Below are 21,058 nucleotides of genomic sequence, written 5' to 3' on the forward strand. Positions count from 1 at the left end.
GCCACCATTGTGGCGGCGGGGGAGGACCTCCGAAAAAGGTGCCTCTCCTCGGTCCCCTTTTCCTCCAGTTCTGACCTCTCGATGACTGGTACGCACCTGGATCTGAGTCAGATGAGTTACCATCACTACCAGATGTAGAGTAATTCGAACCAGGTCTTCCGCCTTGTTGGTTATACGTAGGAGGAACGTAAGAATCACTGGTATAGGGATATACTTTTGTCATTGAAAACTTAGCCAGATCTTTTTTAAATTTCACAATTTTGTTCGCAAGAATAGTATCTCTAAACTCTTTGCTGGTTTTATCAGTCTCTTTAGACTGCTTATTGAAGGTAGCCGTGACCAACACTGATTTAATCTGGGACTCTAAAAGCTGTATCTCAACCAGGATGTTATCAGCTATTCTCTTGGCTGTTGTTATTATTAAGATTAACCAATCCCGTGTGCAGCGCCAAGCCACCAGGGACCAGTCCTTAAGGAATGTCTTATCCTCCAGGAACAGCCTGGGTGCGTTATTTACTATAAGGCCAGTAGGAGCACATTCGGACCGTAAATATTCGGTCATTATAGCCCCATGTACCTGTGTCCGTGCATATGAGCGTTTCAGAAAAAGGACTTTACTCCAATCATCGTTATTGATGGTAGAAGTGTTCGTAGGTAAATCAATAATACAAGGTGTTTGGAGGATGTCCAATGCTACTGCGTCATCGAATGAAAGACCCTGCCTCTCAGACATTGTGAGAATGAGTCTGGAGATAACTCTAATAAGAAAAGCTAAGAAAAACGGTTAAAAAAGAAGAAGAACCAGCTATGCCATCCACTGAAAAGTAGTACAGGACAAAAACTATACAAAAAAGCCACAGAGCGTTTTAAATTCCTTATCTGAAAAGGAATATTGCAATAAAGGACCTACGGCCGAAGGCCGCTCAATAACAGTAACAACAAAACAAAGTAGGGGGGGGTCCAAGGGAAAAAAACTTTTATAGACCTGCAGATTGTGTATCCCTCAATCTTAAACACTATAAACACTGAATCAACCTGGGTCTAATGCTGTGTCAACAAAAAGAAGAAAACATACCTAACTATTCCGACATCTCTTGTTAATAGAGAACCCTTCTAGGAACAGAACCCATCAGTCACAAAGGAGTAATGTATTTGTCATCATTTGGGTCTGTATATCTCGATACAACGCCCCAGGTCCTGATGGAACGACCTGGTGACGAGTAAAGAGAAATGGCATACAAGGGTTGCTGTCAGATCTCCAATAATAACAGAAATATGATAAGCCCTCACATTTGTGAAAGGGGTCCTAAAAGTGCAGCATTAAATCATAAAGGTGACGATAAAAATGGCTAGTGGAACTCAAAGGTGCTTTAATAGGTAGAGTGCCTCTGCCATCGTTAAAAAGCAAAATGGCAATTTAGCATAAATAGTTTGTCATTATGCTCAATGTCCATAGTAATCTGGTCGACATGTTTTTGCCCATTTAGATCTATACAGTATCAGGGGCATTCCTCAGGACCATAAATGCTGCTACTATGTGAAAAAGTGTATTAAATTATAATAAAAAATCACAGACAATCCTACCAAACCGGTCAACTCTACAGATGTCGAAACCGGATACCTAGGAAAACAAAAAAAGACGGATAAGGAATGCAACCATCCTGGATTTTGTATGAAACAGCAAAAAGACAGTCTTATCAAATGACGTCAACAGAAGCACATACTAATGCTTCATGCATCTAATAGTATATCAAATTGCACTTACCCCAATATTATGGGTGATACCCTCACCTCAACCTGGTCTCTGCTCAGGGAAAGGGGCCCCGCTCTAGTGAAGGGGAGAAGAAATGAAAGGCTGCTGATTGACATGCCAAAAATGTATCTCCCCATAAACAAGGCTAAAAGAATATAGGCAACGTCCAAGTACTACAAAAAACATGTGGATGCTGGCATCGTGGTCATCAACAAAGTACTAACTCATCCTGGGACTGTATATCAGGACAAGGAGTTCAAGATGTAACAATTATTAAAAAACGAGTCTTATTCCAGAGTCAATCACATGTGACACACATACTCAAGGGAAACACTGTACTTTTGCCTAGAGGTCACTCGCGTATAATTGAACAGTAACACACATCTGAATTTTTAAACAGATGTAAACTGGTAAAGTGGATATTCGCTCACAGGATCAAAGTTCGAAAGCAGGCAGAAAGGAGGAGGTTTAGCGTTACACTTACCTATCCGTCGGTACCCCGGGGCGGTCTTTGAGTAAAGACCAGAGGTGCCGGTAGGAAAGGTTCAGTGTGCTTTATAGTAGGGAAACCTCAATTGCTTGCAGCTGCGTCTATTCGTCAAGGTGGCCAGATAAGTGCCTGTTGTGTTTTGGACCGGCGCAAAGGCCCCAGCCGAGACAAAAAACTCTAGGCAAAAGTACAGTGTTTCCCTTGAGTATGTGTGTCACATGTGATTGACTCTGGAATAAGACTCGTTTTTTAATAATTGTTACATCTTGAACTCCTTGTCCTGATATACAGTCCCAGGATGAGTTAGTACTTTGTTGATGACCACGATGCCAGCATCCACATGTTTTTTGTAGTACTTGGACGTTGCCTATATTCTTTTAGCCTTGTTTATGGGGAGATACATTTTTGGCATGTCAATCAGCAGCCTTTCATTTCTTCTCCCCTTCACTAGAGCGGTGCCCCTTTCCCTGAGCAGAGACCAGGTTGAGGTGAGGGTATCACCCATAATATTGGGGTAAGTGCAATTTGATACACTATTAGATGCATGAAGCATTAGTATGTGCTTCTGTTGACGTCATTTGATAAGACTGTCTTTTTGCTGTTTCATACAAAATCCAGGATGATTGCATTCCTTATCCGTCTTTTTTTGTTTTCCTAGGTATCCGGTTTCGACATCTGTAGAGTTGACCGGTTTGGTAGGATTGTCTGTGATTTTTTATTATAATTTAATACACTTTTTCACATAGTAGCAGCATTTATGGTCCTGAGGAATGCCCCTGATACTGTATAGATCTAAATGGGCAGAAACATGTCGACCAGATTACTATGGACATTGAGCATAATGACAAACTATTTATGCTAAATTGCCATTTTGCTTTTTAACGATGGCAGAGGCACTCTACCGATTAAAGCACCTTTGAGTTCCACTAGCCATTTTAATCGTCACCTTTATGATTTAATGCTGCACTTTTAGGACCCCTTTCACAAATGTGAGGGCTTATCATATTTCTGTTATTATTGGAGATCTGACAGCAACCCTTGTATGCCATTTCTCTTTACTCGTCACCAGGTCGTTCCATCAGGACCTGGGGCGTTGTATCGAGATATACAGACCCAAATGATGACAAATACATTACTCCTTTGTGATTGATGGGTTCTGTTCCTAGAAGGGTTCTCTATTAACAAGAGATGTCGGAATAGTTAGGTATGTTTTCTTCTTTTTGTTGACACAGCATTAGACCCAGGTTGATTCAGTGTTTATAGTGTTTAAGATTGAGGGATACACAATCTGCAGGTCTATAAAAGTTTTTTTCCCTTGGACCTCCCCCTACTTTGTTTTGTTGTTAATGCCATATTGCTGCCTGAGGTGGCTGGGTCCAAAGTGAGAAAGCATGGTATGACAAGCATTGGCATAGCCAATAGGTCTCGCCTTTGGGACCTTATAAGTGTTTAACCATGCAACAGTTCATGTTGTTGCACCAAGGATATTGTGCTGCATAACTAAATACTTTTAAGGTCCCAAAGGCGTGACCTATTGGCTATGCCAATGCTTGTTTCCTATGCATCTTCTTTACGAATCACCACAAAACTTTGCATCATCGGCCAATGTAGGATAAGCATATAGGCAATAGGTTTTTCCTATGTGATTATTAATCATTTTTGTTTTATTGTATTTTTAGCTTGGTGAGCAGGTGCAAAACTAATATGGTAAACTAATATTTGAACTAGGGTACCTGAATGCTAGAAGGTACGGGTGCGACATGCAAAAAGGTGTGCATGCACACTGATAGATGTAATGAAAATAATAATACCTTTCTCTCTGTGGGAGAATAAGGGACAACATTACGTTGGGCTGAGCCAGGGAGAGCTAAATGGTGCAAAAATAAAATGCACTAGCAAGTGACTTACTAAGAGTAATGTATGTAGTATTGCCTCAATCAGGTGGGTTAAGACACTGGCGCAGGCTCCTGGTGTCAGGATGAGAGGCAGAAAGGAGTAATATGTGGAGTCCGATGAAGGCACACTGGTCCAACACTAATTGGGCTGAAAATGCACAGGCAAGCAACTTACTAAAAGTAAAGTATATATTACTGCCCTTAGCAGGTGGGTTTAGACGCTGTCGCAGGCTTCTGGTGTCAGGATGAGAGGCAGAAAAGAGTAATATGTGGAGACATAATGAAGACACGCTGGTACGGCACTAACTGTGCTGAAATAAGGCGCCAGGTGGATGTGCTGCTGCGGACAGGGCATTATAGACTAGTGCGCTGGTCTTTGGCATTTCACTGACTATTTAAGCCACCAGTGGACAAGCCCTTGTTCTATTCAGGGATCAGTGCGGGGAGACTAGATGCAGGGTGCAGGGCAAGCTATGGGCCAACCAAGGTCTTCTAAGTTGTATAGTATAGCACAAAGATGACCAAGAAGGGTCTGAGCAGGATGGCATGCTGAGGTTGCAAGGGAGGAATGGGGATGCCTAGGGGTGGCAGGAAGTCAGGCAGATGCAGAAGCGGTAAAGAAAGTACATATAAGCTTCAGGACGATGGAAGCTACAGAGGGGTGATTGGCCACACAAAGAGATTTGAGGGGAGCTGCTGCAACCGGTTAGGCAGGGCAGCACACACACATAGGCAGTAGGGAGCGGTGGTCACATAGACTGGCTGCAGGTCAAACACAAGGTTCACAGAAGGACTCCAGAGGGGTGCACAGGACCAGATTCTGAGCAGAGGCTGCATGGATGGGGACACAATGCAGCAAGTGTTGCGGCGGCACAAAAAGTGCATACAGATAAGGCAAGGAACTCTCAGGAACAAATCAGGACACAAACAAGTGGCACAGCAACGCGGACTGATGCCAAACATGGCTTAAATGTTTTTTAGGAAAACGCTATGATGCAGCCAGTATTCAGTTCATCATAGCACTTTTTACATTTAATTTTACTTTAAGTCATGTTAGACAGCAGCCTATGCTGCTGTGCAACATGTAAAACAAGCATTGGCATAGCCAATAGGTCTCACCTTTGGAACCTTATAAGTGTTTAGCCATGCAACTGTTGATGTTGTTGCACCAAGGATATTGTGCTTGATAACTAAACACTTATAAGGTCCCAAAGGCGAGACCTATTGGCTATGCCAATGCTTGTTTTCGGTTTCCACCGCTGCTCAAGTCTGTTGCCACTTGCTGATTTGATGCATGAATCCCCAAACTTCCCAGACCCCACTGCCCCGGCCCCTAGTCCTCAAAAAAAGTAGTTTTTGTTGCAAATGCACATGCCACAATCCCTTCAGAATGAGGCACGGCGTCTCATTTTTGCTGCCATTTAGGGTTGCGCGAGTAACTTAGATTTCTCGTTTTTTTACTACTTCAGAGCTTTGCTTTTGCTCATGGTGGCAAGTTCCCTTTGTTCCTCAATTAAGCAGGAGTCACAGCTGTGTGAAAAGTAGGCCGCGGGTTGAAGTGTGCGTGCCCCCTACTCGCGCAAATTGAAAGTGACGGACACCTTGCTCTGCCACTAATTTGCTTCCACGTTAAAAAGGCCTCTGGAGGGCCTAATTGGTTTGAAAAGTTTCTGTCTGGCTCCGTCTCCTGGGACTGTTGGAGTTATTTGTGGGGGGAAATGGTTAATTGCAGCCCATCCTTGAAGGAAAGCATGGAGATGCCCCCTCCCCCCGTTCGAGAATAGCGCCAGGCTGACAGACGTCATGGGGGTCAACCCCAATGAAATGAGGCAAAATCGGCGCCCCATTCTTCTGAGCACAACTCTCCGTTGTCTGCGCCCACTATAGAGGTGTTCTGCGCGCCTTTGAGGTCTAATCAGACCCGCTGCAGTGATCACTCAAAAAACTCAATTAGCGAAGAATGTCGCCACTGAGTCTTCACTGTAATTTCAGATGAAATAGCCCTACCCCTAAAAACTGCGCACCCGGAAATGTTCATCTACTGTTTATTTTCTTAATATAAAGCAGAAAGTGGCTTCTTATATTTTTTTTTTACTGATGAGCTGTAGGTTCCCTAACTTTATAACGCCTGGCCTGGTCAGCGCTATATAAAGGCAATTTCAGTTTGTACCGGTTGCTGCCTTTTTTTCGCGCGCGCCCACACCTCAGTTTCAAATTCGCCACATTACTGTCCAACAGAAGTAGTAGGTTTGTTCGCTAATTCGTACACACAACTGCTACATCAAGAGCAGAGCTGCCCGATATGTTTTGGTGCTCTAGGCGAAGTGCGCACTATAACACATCCCCCTCCCTGCCCACCCAAGCATATCAGCAGGTTTTATACCTAGCCAACATACGTGGCAGCCTAGACTAGGACCATTATAAACAATAGATTTTTTGAGCTACATGCAAACCTCAGATTTTCCTTTTATTTTTGTTTACAAGTACCTATATTGCTGCAGCCTCCCATTACGGGATATACCTGACTAGACTACTTTAACGAGCTAGCTGTGTATTCTCAATGTTATCAATTTTTATTGAAATTCAAACTGTTTGATGTCGGCTATTCAAGAAAACAAGCGCGAGTGCGCGCCTCACGCGGCAGCAGGGGGAGGGGAGAGAGGAGGAGGCCTGCGAGATTCCCTTGCGGGAGCGAGCAGCAAGGCGCGATAATTGATAACATATGGCGCCAGCTGCTCGCTCCCGCAAGTGAATCGCCAGACGTGCATGCGTTGCCATTGGAAGCAATGCAACGCGTGCACGTTTTTGCCGGGAAAGCTGTGCCGATTGCTAAAGGTCTCTTTCCTATGCAGCGCAGGCGCGCTCCGTAGGCGAGACCTAAAAACAACTTGGGGGTTTGAAGGCTTTCAACCAAGAAGAAGGAGGAGGTTGTGAAAGACATCGGAGGGTGGGGGATTGGGTGAAATCACAGGGAGGAGGAGAGATGAAACCAATGGTAGGCTGGAAACTATTTTAGTGTTGTGCATGTATGCACAGAATGCAGCTGTTGTACTGTCTTGGTTCGCAGTGCTTAATAGCTTGAAAAAAGTGAGTGACGAAGTGTGCACAATTTACATTTAGTTTGAGTCACTGCTGAATTACCAGCTGACTTCGTCTTTCATTTATCACGCCTGTTTTATCTTTTAATAATGCTAATGTTTGTTAGTTTCATTGTGACTGAACAATTCTCAGAATTCAATGCTTCACTCAAAGAAAATGCCATGAAGGTAAATTTCCCATTATTTCATCGAAGTTTAGGAAAATAATTTTTTGAAAACTAACATAATTCTAATTAATGACTCAAGGTATTTGGAGGCTGTTTATGAATCTTGTCTTTCTATCCCACTGTACAATGAGCTGCTCAGGAAGTGAAGTCACCTTCAGCTATGGATTTCTCTAATTAGCCATTTAAAGTGGTGGAGATGTTCACCAGATAGTGGGAACATTCCCAGTTAATGGACTGTGTTTATCTCTGCAGCCAGAAACAACAAGCATTTGCAATGCAATAAGTCTCGCATTTACGCGAGTTTAAGCTATTGGCATTATAAATGACAATGCCTTTTATTCATGTTTTAAAAACCAAAACATAAATAAAAGGCATTGTCATTTACAATGCCAATAGCTTAAACCCGCGTAAATGCGAGACCTATTGCATTGCAAATGCTTGTTTTTTGGTGTGGGCTAGAAAACAAAACATCCTACACCGTCTCCCCTTACATGGGTCTCAGCAGGATTGTCACATTAATTCTCTCACTTTGCAGTCAGATCAGATGAGAATAAGATTTGAAGGTCTGTTTAGAGAAAGCTTGTTTGTGGAAGAATACAGTAAACAAGGTTTGGAAACGGGAGGGACAAACTCAAGCTGGACAGCCTAAAACAAATAAAGCCAGCAAATAGAATGCCATACACTGTGAGTTCCAAACCATAAAGCCAATGGTCAGCAATGAATAGAGTGCATTCTTAGGTCAGCTTTCTGAATGTCCCCAAGATGGTTTCAGCAAAACAGACAGCTATGCTTTCTAGTAGGCTCTGACCTAAAAATGATTGCCGGAAGAGCAGTACTTCACCCGGATGAAGGTGGATGATGCAAGGAATAATCCAAAGAAAGTTACCTCCACATTCAGAACAACGCATAGGGAATGGAAGATTCAAGAGGGGACATAATGGAAAAAGGGAATAGTGGTAGTGAGCTAAAATATTATGGAACACCATCAAGGTGTTAGGAACAAGAGCAACCAAAGAGAAAACGAGAGGCAACGAGGCTTAAATTGCAGAGAAAACCTGTTAAAAAAGGGGATCAGGGTGTATATACCAAATAGGGGTGATGGAAAAGGTGAAGAAGAAATGTTCTGGAATAGTAAAGGCAATAGCACCAAAAGAAGAGGAGATGAAGTCTGCGGAACATTCAGAAAAAAGGAGTGGGAAGAAAAAAACTTAAGAGGATGTGATTCCGAAGTATAGAACTGGACGAGAAAGCTAAGATCACAAGAAAGCAAGTAGTTAGTGTATGGAACCACATGGAGCTAGGCGGACTAAGGTTTTGGAACAAACCTTAAATCCGGAAGTACAGAAAGTTGGGATAGAACACCCACAGAGCTGAGTGGCTGGACCATGAAAAACGTTTACGTACAATGGGAACACCAACGGTTCTCAGTCATATAGCAATGCATCACAAATTCTTAAATTGCTCCAAATAATTTTAAAAAAAACTGCAACACTGAAAAACAAAAATAAAACACAAGGAAATTGTCGTCTTTTCTACAAATCAGACCTAGCACCGTGACAAGAATACTTTGAAGCATACCGTACCGTGCTACCAGAAAACACTGAAAAACACTTGATACATATATGCACCAAATGGAATTATCCTGGTCCAAGCAAGCAGCATAAACTTTGTCACTCAACGTAGGTTCTTAAATACTTTTTTAAAAGGACAGACATATAAAAAGGGTAATTCAGCCAATATGAAAAGTCTAAGTAGATTAATAAGGGAAAGCCGTACAAACCCCATGCATATGGTTTGCAGTTCAGTGTCAAGAAGTTCAGTGTCAACAAGAATAGTAAGAAAAGGCTTGGAAGTGCCCTGAGGTTCTTCAATCTGATTGGCCCCTTTGTGGTCACTAAAAGAATCATAGGCTAAAGTATTCCAGAAAGTACAGGAAAGTTTACAAAACATTGTAACACCCTCTTTAAGTGAAGTGGATCGCCAGAAAGGCTAGGGTGGACGAGTCTGTGAACGTCCACACAATAGAAGAGCTGCCCACAAATGTATGCACACCTTTCAATCAAGATGACGTTTTTTAGGGATTAAAATATAAAATGGCTCATCACCACATTGCAGGTCAGATGGCGAAAAATTAATGTAAAGAAATTCAAGTTTGTCCCCCTCATCAATCGATGATTTTGAGAAAGGAGAACGTAAACCACCCACTAATGTAAGGTGTGCATAGCAGATGTAAACGTCAGCAATCCTAATAATAATGTCCCCCAGATATTTACACTCTAAAAGGAGAAACTGAAAAGAGGGACCTTTGCCAGAGAGGCACGAGATAAACCACAGAAGCTTAGAACAAACCAGCCTATGCCAGCCCCAGAGCACAAGTCAACATCACACAATCAAATGCTTCCAATGAGAAAAAAACTGAATACTTGGCACGTGAAACCACCACATCAGACCACCAGTTCAAAATGAACATCCCGTTTATAAAGGCAGGATTGCACTACGAATGATCGTGGTAGGAATATCGTGAGACGCTAATATCATGGACAGAATATTATAGAGGGACAAAACATTGAAAGAGAGTACATGTAGAAGAAATATAGATGTACTGTTCTTCATTCCACATCTATGCACCTTGAAGATATATATATATCTCGCCATTGTACATATATGTGGAGTTAGGTATAGAAACTATTTACTTACTTACCTTTAGATAGTTTTGTCTTCGATATTGTGAGCTTGATATTTGGTGGAGATTTCTGCCTCGATATTCTAGGAGCATACCTAAAGGCAGGCAGGCAGGCATAAACTGTAATTGTATTTATATACCACTTACTACCCCCGAAGAGGCGTTGAAGTGCTTTTCGGCGAGTGGTATGTTCCTCTGGAATCCAAAAAAGATTGGTGGTGAATTAGCATAGGCAGATATGAAATTAATTTGAGCGGTGGACATGTGAGTTGGTTATTTGGATTGAGAAAGATAGTGGAGGGATAGAAGAGGGAAGGGTCTAGACACACTGGGCCTCCACAAATACCTGCAAATGGACTACCTAATTGACAATATGAGGGGCAAAGAAAGATGGCATATCACAGGAGAGGTGGAGGAGGGCAAGGGTGTGGCAATACTGTAGGAGAGTAGGTGGGAGACTGAGATGAGGGCCAGAAGTAGCCTTGCCCTTTCTTCCCCCTCGCTCCCCATCGCTCAGCATCAGGTATTGTTAAATATTTAAACAATTTTATTACGCTGGTGTATGAGGGTGATACAAATTCAAAGTTAAATAATATAACAAAAGAATTAGATGTACATGAAGACATCCTTTGTCAAGAGTTAAAGTATTTACAAGATGAAAAGAAAGAATACACCATAATGACATTTTCCTTAAAGGGTATCTTCATTTTTTTTATTTACCCATGAAAAACATAAAAAGATAAACTGACATATGTAGGAGAAATAATTGGAGTTCTGTTTATGAAAGGAAAAAGCAATCCATGTCTATATTATGACGCAAGGATATCTGTTGTTAGCAAAACTAACAAAGGCGATTCTCTGAAAAGTAAAACCAGTCACATACTGACACCCCAAACCACCCAGCTGTTCCACCACTGCTTCCAGCAGCTGCTACAGATATTGAAAAATAAAGGAGGTAAAATCAAGGCCGAGAGTACCCCAGAAACCGGACTGCGGGAAAACATAATTGAAGGGAAAGCCGTACAAACCCCATGCATATGGTTTGCAGTTCAGTGTCAAGAAGTTCAGTGTCAACAAGAATAGTAAGAAAAGGCTTGGAAGTGCCCTGAGGTTCTTCAATCTGATTGGCCCCTTTGTGGTCACTAAAAGAATCATAGGCTAAAGTATTCCAGAAAGTACAGGAAAGTTTACAAAACATTGTAACACCCTCTTTAAGTCAAGTGGATCGCCAGAAAGGCTAGGGTGGACGAGTCTGTGAACGTCCACACAATAGAAGAGCTGCCCACAAATGTATGCACACCTTTCAATCAAGATGAAGTTTTTTAGGGATTAAAATATAAAATAGCTCATCACCACATTGCAGGTCAGATGGCGAAAAATTAATGTAAAGAAATTCAAGTTTGTCCCCCTCATCAATCGATGATTTTGAGAAAGGAGAACGTAAACCACCCACTAATGTAAGGTGTGCATAGCAGATGTAAACGTCAGCCATCCTAATATTAATGTCCCCCAGATATTTACACTCTAAAAGGAAAACTAAAAAGAGGGACCTTTGCCAGAGAGGCACGAGATAAACCACAGAAGCTTAGAACAAACCAGCCTATGCCAGCCCCAGAGCACAAGTCAACATCACACAATCAAATGCTTCCAATGAGAAACAAGCATTTGCAATGCAATAGGTCTCGCATTTATAATAGTTTGAGCTATTGGCATTGTAAAATTACAATGCCTTTTATTTATGCTTTGGTTTTAAAACAAATAAAAGGCATTGTCATTTACAATGTCAGTAGCATAAACTCGCATAAAAGCAGTGTGTGGAGTGCAGCAGTGTGCAGCGTGCAGCAGCGTGCGGCGTGCAGCAGCGTGTGGCGTGCAGCAGCGTGTGGCGTGCAGCAGCGGCTTGCAGCGGTGTGCGGCATGCAGCAGTGTACGGCATGCAGCAGTGTGCTGCGTGCAGCAGTGTCGTGCAGCATGCAGCAGTGAGTAATGCAGCAGTGTGCAGCAGTGTGTGGCGTGCAGCAGTGTGCGGCATTGTGTGGCGTGCAGCATTGTGCGGCGTGCAGCATTGTGCGGCGTGCAGCATTGTGCGGCGTGCAGCATTGTGCAGCGTGCAGCAGTGTGCGGTGTGCAGCAGTGTGCGGTGTGCAGCAGTGTGCGGTGTGCAGCAGTGTGCGGCGTGCAGCGGCATGCAGCAGTGTGTGGCGTGCAGCAGTGTGCGGCGTGCAGCAGTGTGTGGCATGCAGCAGTGTTTCGTGTAGCAGTGTGAGGCATGCAGCAGTGTGTGGCGTGCAGCAGTGTGCGGCATGCAGCAGTGTGCGGCATGCAGCAGTGTGTGGCGTGCAGCAGTGTGTGGCGTGCAGCAGTGTGTGGCGTGCAGCGGCATGCAGCAGTTTGTGGCGTGCAGCAGTGTGCGGTGTGCAGCAGTGTGCGGCGTGCAGCAGTGTGTGGCATGCAGCAGTGTTTCGTGTAGCAGTGTGCGGCATGCAGCAGTGTGCAGCGTGCAGCAGTGTGTAATGCAGCAGTGTGTGCAGCATTGTGCGGCGTGCGGTAGTGTGCGGCGTGCAGCAGTGTGCAGCGTGCAGCAGTGTGTGGAGTGCAGCAGTGTGTGGCGTGCAGCAGTGTTTCATGTAGCATTGTGCGCCGTTCAGCAGTGTGTGGCGTGCAGCAGTGTGTGGTGTGCAGCAGTGTGTGGCGCGCAGCAGTGTGCGGCGTGCAGCAGTGTGCGGCGTGCAGCGGCATGCAGCAGTGTGTGGCGTGCAGCAGTGTGTGGCGTGCAGCAGTGTGTGGCGTGCAGCAGTGTGCGGCGTGCAGCAGTGTGCGGCGTGCAGCGGCATGCAGCAGTGTGCAGCAGTGTGCGGCGTGTAGCAGTGTGAGGCGTACAGCAGTGTGTGGCGTGCAGCAGTGTGTGGCATGCAGCAGTGTGTGGCGTGCAGTGGCGTGCAGCAGTGTGCGGCATGCAGCAGTGTGTGGCGTGCAGCAGTGTGTGGCGTGCAGCAGTGTGCGGCGTGCAGCAGTGTGTGGCGTGCAGCAGTGTGTGGCGTGCAGCAGTGTGCGGCGTGCAGCAGTGTGCGGCGTGCAGCGGCATGCAGCAGTGTGCGGCGTGCAGCAGTGTGCGGCGTGCAGCAGTGTGAGGCGTGCAGCAGTGTGTTGCGTGCAGCAGTGTGTGGCGTGCAGCAGTGTGTGGCGTGCAGCGGCGTGCAGCAGTGTGCGGCATGCAGCAGTGTGTGGCGTGCAGCAGTGTGTGGCGTGCAGCAGTGTGCGCCGTTCAGCAGTGTGTGGCGTGCAGCAGTGTGTGGCGTGCAGCAGTGTGTGGTGTGCAGCAGTGTGCGGCGTGCAGCAGTGTGCGGCGTGCAGCGGCATGCAGCAGTGTGTGGCGTGCAGCAGTGTGTGGCGTGCAGCAGTGTGCGGCGTGCAGCAGTGTGCGGCGTGCAGCAGTGTGCGGCGTGCAGCGGCATGCAGCAGTGTGCGGTGTGCAGCAGTGTGCGGCGTGCAGCAGTGTGAGGCGTGCAGCAGTGTGTGGCATGCAGTGCAGCAGTGTGTGGCGTGCAGCAGTGTGTGGCGTGCAGCAGTGTGTGGCGTGCAGCGGCGTGCAGCAGTGTGCGGCAGTGTGCGGCATGCAGCAGTGTGTGGCGTGCAGCACTGTGTGGCGTGCAGCAGTGTGCGGCGTGCAGCAGTGTGCGGCGTGCAGCAGTGTGCGGCGTGCAGCAGTCTCGCATTTGTGAAAGTTAGAGTTTTTAGCATTGAAATCTAATGTTTTTTTACTTTAGTCTGTTCATTTGCAGAGGAGTGATTATATTTGCATAGCGCTATTGCCATTTATATGACGTTGTGGCGCTGGAGAACCTGGAAATAGGTTATAAGGGAGGGGAGACAAGAGTGATAGGTGCGTGAAAAATAAGTAACAAAATCCTTGAAAAAACAAACACATAGGTAATGCAAGATTAAGTAAAGCATGTGAAATCTAGTCAGGAACAACATGTTTACTTTAAAGGTTTTGGTTAGTTAGAGCCAAACGCAATTTACCGGCAGCCCAGAACTGCTTGCCTCTATCTAATGTGCTGAACCACCGTAGTGCGAGCGGACTCAAACTGTGAATTCACTCCAAAATACGATGACAATGACAGCGACATTAAACGAGGAGGGAGTGGGAGGGGGGAGTGGGGGCGGGCCGCAGTTGTAAAAGGCAGGGAGAGGGTGAGATTGAGGAAGGGAAAGATAGGGATCAAAGGAAAAAACAAGGGGGTGGCAAATGGTGTGCACTTTGATGTCCTCAGTGTCCACACGGCTCACTGAGGACATCAAAGCAAGTGATCAGGCAGTGCTTTTCAGGCTGCCAAATGGTGCGCGCGCCTGGGGCACATGCACTGTATTTGGAGGCCTGAAAAGCCACTGTTTGCACTTCCAAAACTCGCTTACTATAAGTCTCGCCAGAGCAGCGCTAAAGCGCTGTCTCAGGCGAGACCTAAAAAACTGAATACTTGGCACGTGAAACCACCACATCAGACCACCAGTTCAAAATGAACATCCCGTTTATAAGGGCAGGATTGCACTACGAATGATCGTGGTAGGAATATCGTGAGACGCTAATATCATGGACAGAATATTATAGAGGGACAAAACATTGAAAGAGAGTACATGTAGAAGAAATATAGATGTACTGTTCTTCATTCCACATCTATGCACCTTGAAGAAATATATATATCTCGCCATTGTACATATATGTGGAGTTAGGTATAGAAACTATTTACTTACTTACCTTTAGATAGTTTTGTCTTCGATATTGTGAACTTGATATTTGGTGGAGATTTCTGCCTCGATATTCTAGGAGCATACCTAAAGGCAGGCAGGCAGGCATAAACTGTAATTGTATTTATATACCACTTACTACCCCCGAAGAGGCGTTGAAGTGCTTTTCGGCGAGTGGTATGTTCCTCTGGAATCCAAAAAAGATTGGTGTTGAATTAGCATAGGCAGATATGAAATTAATTTGAGCGGTGGACATGTGAGTTGGTTATTTTGATTGAGAAAGATAGTGGAGGGATAGAAGAGGGAAGGGTCTAGACACACTGGGCCTCCACAAATACCTGCAAATGGACTACCTAATTGACAATATGAGGAGCAAAGAAAGATGGCATATCACAGGAGAGGTGGAGGAGGGCACGGGTGTGGCAATACTGTAGGAGAGTAGGTGGGAGACTGAGATGAGGGCCAGAAGTAGCCTTGCCCTTTCTTCCTTCCTCTGGACCCCTCGCTCCCCATCGCTCAGCATCAGGTATTGTTAAATATTTAAACAATTTTATTACGCTGGTGTATGAGGGTGATACAAATTCAAAGTTAAATATTATAACAAAAGAATTAGATGTACATGAAGACATCCTTTGTCAAGAGTTAAAGTATTTACAAGATGAAAAGAAAGAATACACCATAATGACATTTTCCTTAAAGGGTATCTTCATTTTTTTTATTTACCCATGAAAAACATAAAAAGATAAACTGACATATGTAGGAGAAATAATTGGAGTTCTGTTTATGAAAGGAAAAAGCAATCCATGTCTATATTATGACGCAAGTATATCTGTTGTTAGCAAAACTAACAAAGGCGATTCTCTGAAAAGTAAAACCAGTCACATACTGACACCCCAAACCACCCAGCTGTTCCACCACTGCTTCCAGCAGCTGCTACAGATATTGAAAAATAAAGGAGGTAAAATCAAGGCCGAGAGTACCCCAGAAACCGGACTGCGGGAAAACATAATTGATGGTTTTTAGCATTAGTCCACATATCCCTCACATGCCCCATATTGCACAATCTTCTACATAATTTCTAGATATTAACAAAAATGTGTTTCTAGCTCCAGCTGATCAAAAGTTATTTTAAAATGAGAACACTTCACACTTGGTGAGATGCAGAGGCAAACACTTCAAGTTTAACTGGCCACGTGTCAGCTGTTGGTGGCTATATCCAGTTGTTAAACTGGTACTAATGAAGTCTGTTGTTAGCAAAACTAACAAAGGCGATTCTCTGAAAAGTAAAACCAGTCACATACTGACACCCCAAACCACCCAGCTGTTCCACCACTGCTTCCAGCAGCTGCTACAGATATTGAAAAATAAAGGAGGTAAAATCAAGGCCGAGAGTACCCCAGAAACTGGACTGCGGGAAAACATAATTGATGGTTTTTAGCATTAGTCCACATATCCCTCACATGCCCCATATTGCACAATCTTCTACATAATTTCTAGATATTAACAAAAATGTGTTTCTAGCTCCAGCTGATCAAAAGTTATTTTAAAATGAGAACACTTCACACTTGGTGAGATGCAGAGGCAAACACTTCAAGTTTAACTGGCCACGTGTCAGCTGTTGGTGGCTATATCCAGTTGTTAAACTGGTACTAATGAAGTGAAACTTTTGCCCAGACAGCATTAATTTAGCCCAACTGATGGACTAGAGAATGGCTCTCGTTGACAGTTGGAAAAAAAACCCTGTCAAATTTAAAAGTAATTTAAACTGGGTTGAAATACCTAACTTTTGCTTAATTATTTGTGTGAGCCTATGTTACAAGGCAACAGTGGTAATAAACAGTGTTTCTGTATTCCAGCGAAACAAAATCATTAGCAGTTGGTGAATAACATTTTCAACACGATCTGGTGTTAAACGATTATACTTTTATTTCTTAAGAAACGTTTCTACACCGCATATCTATGGGATTCCTTTTGCATCACCGGGAGTTAAGATGTTAAAATAGAGAGATAGCACTGGAACAGAATGTAGTTCATAAAGCTGCATCATTTGTCCTTTTTTAAAACCACAGCATCAAATCCTGTGTGTGTTCTTGAAGGATCCTGATAAGCGTTGTATGGTGGTGGATACTGGAATTATGTGGCAGGGTTTACTGAAATTTGCAGCACAAAATATACTGCTCTAGGCAGAGCTTTAATTCAAAGAATTGGCAGCAATAATTATTGCAGACATCTGCGCTGTCAAGGCAGACCCGAAAACCCAGTTCCCACTTCTTCCCTCCCCCAGAGCATCACCCCTCCCCCCCCCCACACACACACACGCTCTCTATTAGGATAATTTAGCACGTCTATTGGGAATACAAAACAATGTAAGAGTGAAAACTTAAATGCATCTCTTACAACGGTGTGTGTGGGAATCAGCAAGCTTTTGCTACACAACCGGGCAGTGTCCCTGCACAGGCCGTTCAGCACACTGTCCTGGCAGAGGCCCGGGGTCCACAGCTGCCTCCTGTCCTTTGTATTGTAAAGAAAAGGAGCCCCTCTTTCCATATGCGTTATGGCAAGAAAACAACAGGAAGCAGGAAAAGGGGAGATGGGTGGCCTCTGACTTATAGGCTTCAAACTCCAAGAATAGAAAGTTATTATCTGTTCTGTCCCGGTGGCAGCTTCCGGTCGTACTCGGGAACTCGCGCAGCAACAGAGCTGGACGGGGATGTGTGGCTCTGCCGCCTTCCCGCCCTGACATGTTTCCGTCCCACCCCAGAACCAGACTGTGGCCGCCTGTAACTGCAAACGATGAGGAAAAGTAAATGGAGTTTCTGAAACCTAAAAACAGTGATCATCAGGCAGGCAAACGCTCTCGTGCCCGAGTGAGGGGCGTGAGGCGTCACAGTGAACGGCACAATCGCATCTTGATGGAACTTCGTGGTGCCTACTCATAACAAGCACAAGCGCACGCGGCAGCAGGGGGAGAGAGGAGGGGGCCTGTGCGATTCCCTTGCGGGAGCGAGCAGCAAGGCACGATGATTGCTACCATATGGCGCCGCTCGTTCCCGCAAGGGAATCGCCAGACGTGCACACGTTGCCATTGGAAGCAATGCAACGCGTGCACGTTTTTGCCGCAAAGCTGTGCCGATGGCTAAAAGTCTCTCCTATGCAACGCATGCGCGCTGCGTAGGAGAGACCTAAAAACGGGAATCACTTACTGTAAATAAAAATAGATAGATGGAATGAATTCTTGGTCAGTTTTATTGTTTCAATATAAACACAAATTATTTTTTTCATCACAGACACTGTTCTCAAAGTCACAGTTATCTCAACAGCGAAACTATCCAAGGCCCCATGTCTTGAATAACAAAGTATTAACGTTTTGCTGTTCACACGTTTACATTACATTATGGTGTGAACAGATTCGGGACAAGGATTTTCTGACTCATTAGCAAAATGCAGGTTCTCATTTGGGTGCCTCCTCTCTCCTAGCAACAAGCCCACTTTTTGTATGGCAAATGCTGCTTCCAGGGGTCCGCTTGTGACTCTTGTTAATGATGCCAGAAGAGAGTTCCCTCAGCTTAGCATCTGCCCTTCACTTGCAACTCTGTAATAGATTTTAGCCTTGAATGGTAATTCTTAGATTGTTGTGTCCTAGGTGAGCTGAACGTTTGACCTGAGGGTAACCGAGTAGCAACTCTACAGTGATGTGATATGCACTTAGGGCTTTAACACGGGCAAAAACGTCTGCCAGTTGGAATCAATTCTTTAAAGTCCGGCTGTCAAGAACCCTGACTTCATCAGACAACTTTGTCTTCATCTAACGAGACTGTGATCCGCAAAATAATTGTAAGAAAAACATAGATGCTGCAGATACTGCATGCTACTGAGCTACGATGTAAGTGTTTTATCGGCCCAAAGTAAAGTGTCGTCTCATGTTGGTGACTGTCTCTTCACCAGATGAAGATTCAAAGAATACTCTGCTGAATATACCCGTTAACAATTTTAGGAGCTCTACCCTTTAAAATAAATCACTGATCACATGCACTCTGACCTTATTAATATTGATTAACTGGTGTTAGTGCTACTTGCAAAGACCCAAGGTAGTGACTCTGAGATACAGTGTAGTTTTATAATTAAAATACAATCCTTAAAATTGCCTAAGTCAACAGCAATCGGCTAGCAACGCCTGAATCCTACAACATGACACGGCAACAGCGTCTGTGTCATCAAGCCTTTTTTATTTATTTTTATTTAGTGATGGGAGAACTGAGATGGATCAGAATATTTTTTTTTTAAACGTACAGTAGTGTAAAAACACCTTTCTTGTAACTAAATTCTAACATGGAAGTGTGCTGGGAGGGTTGCAGTAAAGCAGGCTGAAGCACGGAGAGAGAGTGGGGACAATGAGAGTGGGCACAGGCGGGGGACAACAGAATCACATAGACGAGGCAGCAACATGGAGCGCGTGGGCACACAAAAGAGAAAGGGCAGTAAGAGAAGCAACAAGAGACACAGCTGGGAAACATGCACTTTCATGGAGTGCTTCACAAACAAGCACGCTTGAAATGCTTGCTGATACAAGAACATCAAACTTTATGTACATTTATAATAGCTGAAGATATAGCCTTGGTTTATTAACAAAACTTGAAAGATTTTTTGGATAACAATGCTAATTAGAAAATACCAGTCAAACCATGAGAACAAACAAAAATATGTATTTACATTAAGGACAACCAGCCACTCAGGGGTAATATTCCTGTTCTCCTTGATTACAATGAAATAGAATGCAAATAATTGTCTGTAATAACAATGAATTGTATAACTTATACGTGTCAATGATCGTGTAGTCACTTAGACAGAGTATAGATAAAATGTCACATGAAGAACAATGCTTGCAGAACGTTATGATTTGACTGGCTCATTTACTAGATACGCAATCTGGTAACAATGAAGCAAACAGATATTCTATATGCACGGTCTTCTATGATGTACTGCATTATGAAACCAAATTTATGGAACGAAACACATTGTATATATTTGTAAATATTATGGTCATAACTACAAACCCCACAATGCCTCATAATGGGCTTATGTGTGGGAATATATAATGGTAAAGAAAAAGGACTTGCCCAACATTGAACACGCCCTGGTGGTGAAACACGTTGGTGGTAGTGGTGGTGTAATAAAACAACCCTTGAAATTCATCTCTGGAGTGCGGCATCTGTTTTGCTTTTGAATATAATATCGGGTTGGATTCCACCCGTTCTTGCCTGCACCAGTTTGTTGAGCATGCTGACATTTGGAAATCAAATTGTTGGTATACACACACACACACTTTGTTCATCCATTGTTCTTCTCACACTCATCCTGTACGTCTTCCTATTCTATACAACTAACCCCTTGGATGTTTTCTGCCTATATATTTTAAATTGACACTTTTTGTAAGTGCATCGTATTTCTATAGCGTGAACGTAGTCAGGAGGCAGTGGAGCCTGTTTTAATTTCATTGAGCAGTTTCCAAGAACAGAGTTTGAATATTTGTCTTTCCCTTATACGCTAGCCAAAATGTTGGATGGTGTTTGGTCTCATAATATATCTGCATCTCTTTCTCTCCCTCCCTCTCTCGCTATTCTTTACTGAATCTCTCTCTTGAACAGGCTTCTGTTGCCCAGAGAGATTAACCACACAGAAGTGATTGAGGAGTTGTTCGAAAATGAGACACGTGTTGCTGGTGATGGGTGGGTCCCAGCTCCTCACCCCAACACTTCTATGGTGAGTTTGAATATGCTTCTTTCCCCACCGTTACTCTTTCCCTTGTTTTGGAGTAAAACTGAGAGCCTCACTTCCTGCAGTATCAGTCAATAAAGTGTAGTGATTAACATTCTTTTCTTTTACTGAACTGTTAGTTCATCTCCTGTTCAGGAGTATGCAAAGTATATCAGCCCGCAAAAAATCTTAGTCACCCCCACTGGCTCAGGATATACAGAGGTGTTAGATCACTCCATCTTCTTTATTTTCTGCTCTTGAATACTGTTATGTCTCCCCTCTCCATCTCACTCTCCCGGTTCTTGTCCCATTCCTTGTCCTTGTCTCTCATTCTTCATTGAAATATGTCTGTAATCCCATCGTCCTTCAGTGACGTTTTTCTCTGACGTTTTTCCTGTTCTCTCACTTGCCAGTAAAAGATTCTCCCTCACCTTTTCCGTTTTTCATCTTAAACGGCCATCTTTTATAACGT

General features: G+C 44.0%; 1 protein-coding gene across 1 annotated transcript in view; it reads left to right on the forward strand.

Annotated features, from left to right (window-relative positions):
- Positions 1 to 21,058, forward strand: part of LOC146784224 (myoferlin-like) — a 3,625,175-nt gene that overhangs the window by 656,679 nt on the left and 2,947,438 nt on the right. Inside the window, exon 4 of the mRNA XM_085634512.1 lies at positions 20,478 to 20,592. Coding sequence (XP_085490638.1) covers positions 20,478 to 20,592 — 115 coding nt within the window. The remainder of the gene's footprint in view (positions 1 to 20,477; positions 20,593 to 21,058) is intronic.

This window comes from Triturus cristatus, chromosome 11 (assembly GCF_964204655.1).
Source record: "Triturus cristatus chromosome 11, aTriCri1.1, whole genome shotgun sequence".
NCBI lineage: Eukaryota > Metazoa > Chordata > Amphibia > Caudata > Salamandridae > Triturus > Triturus cristatus.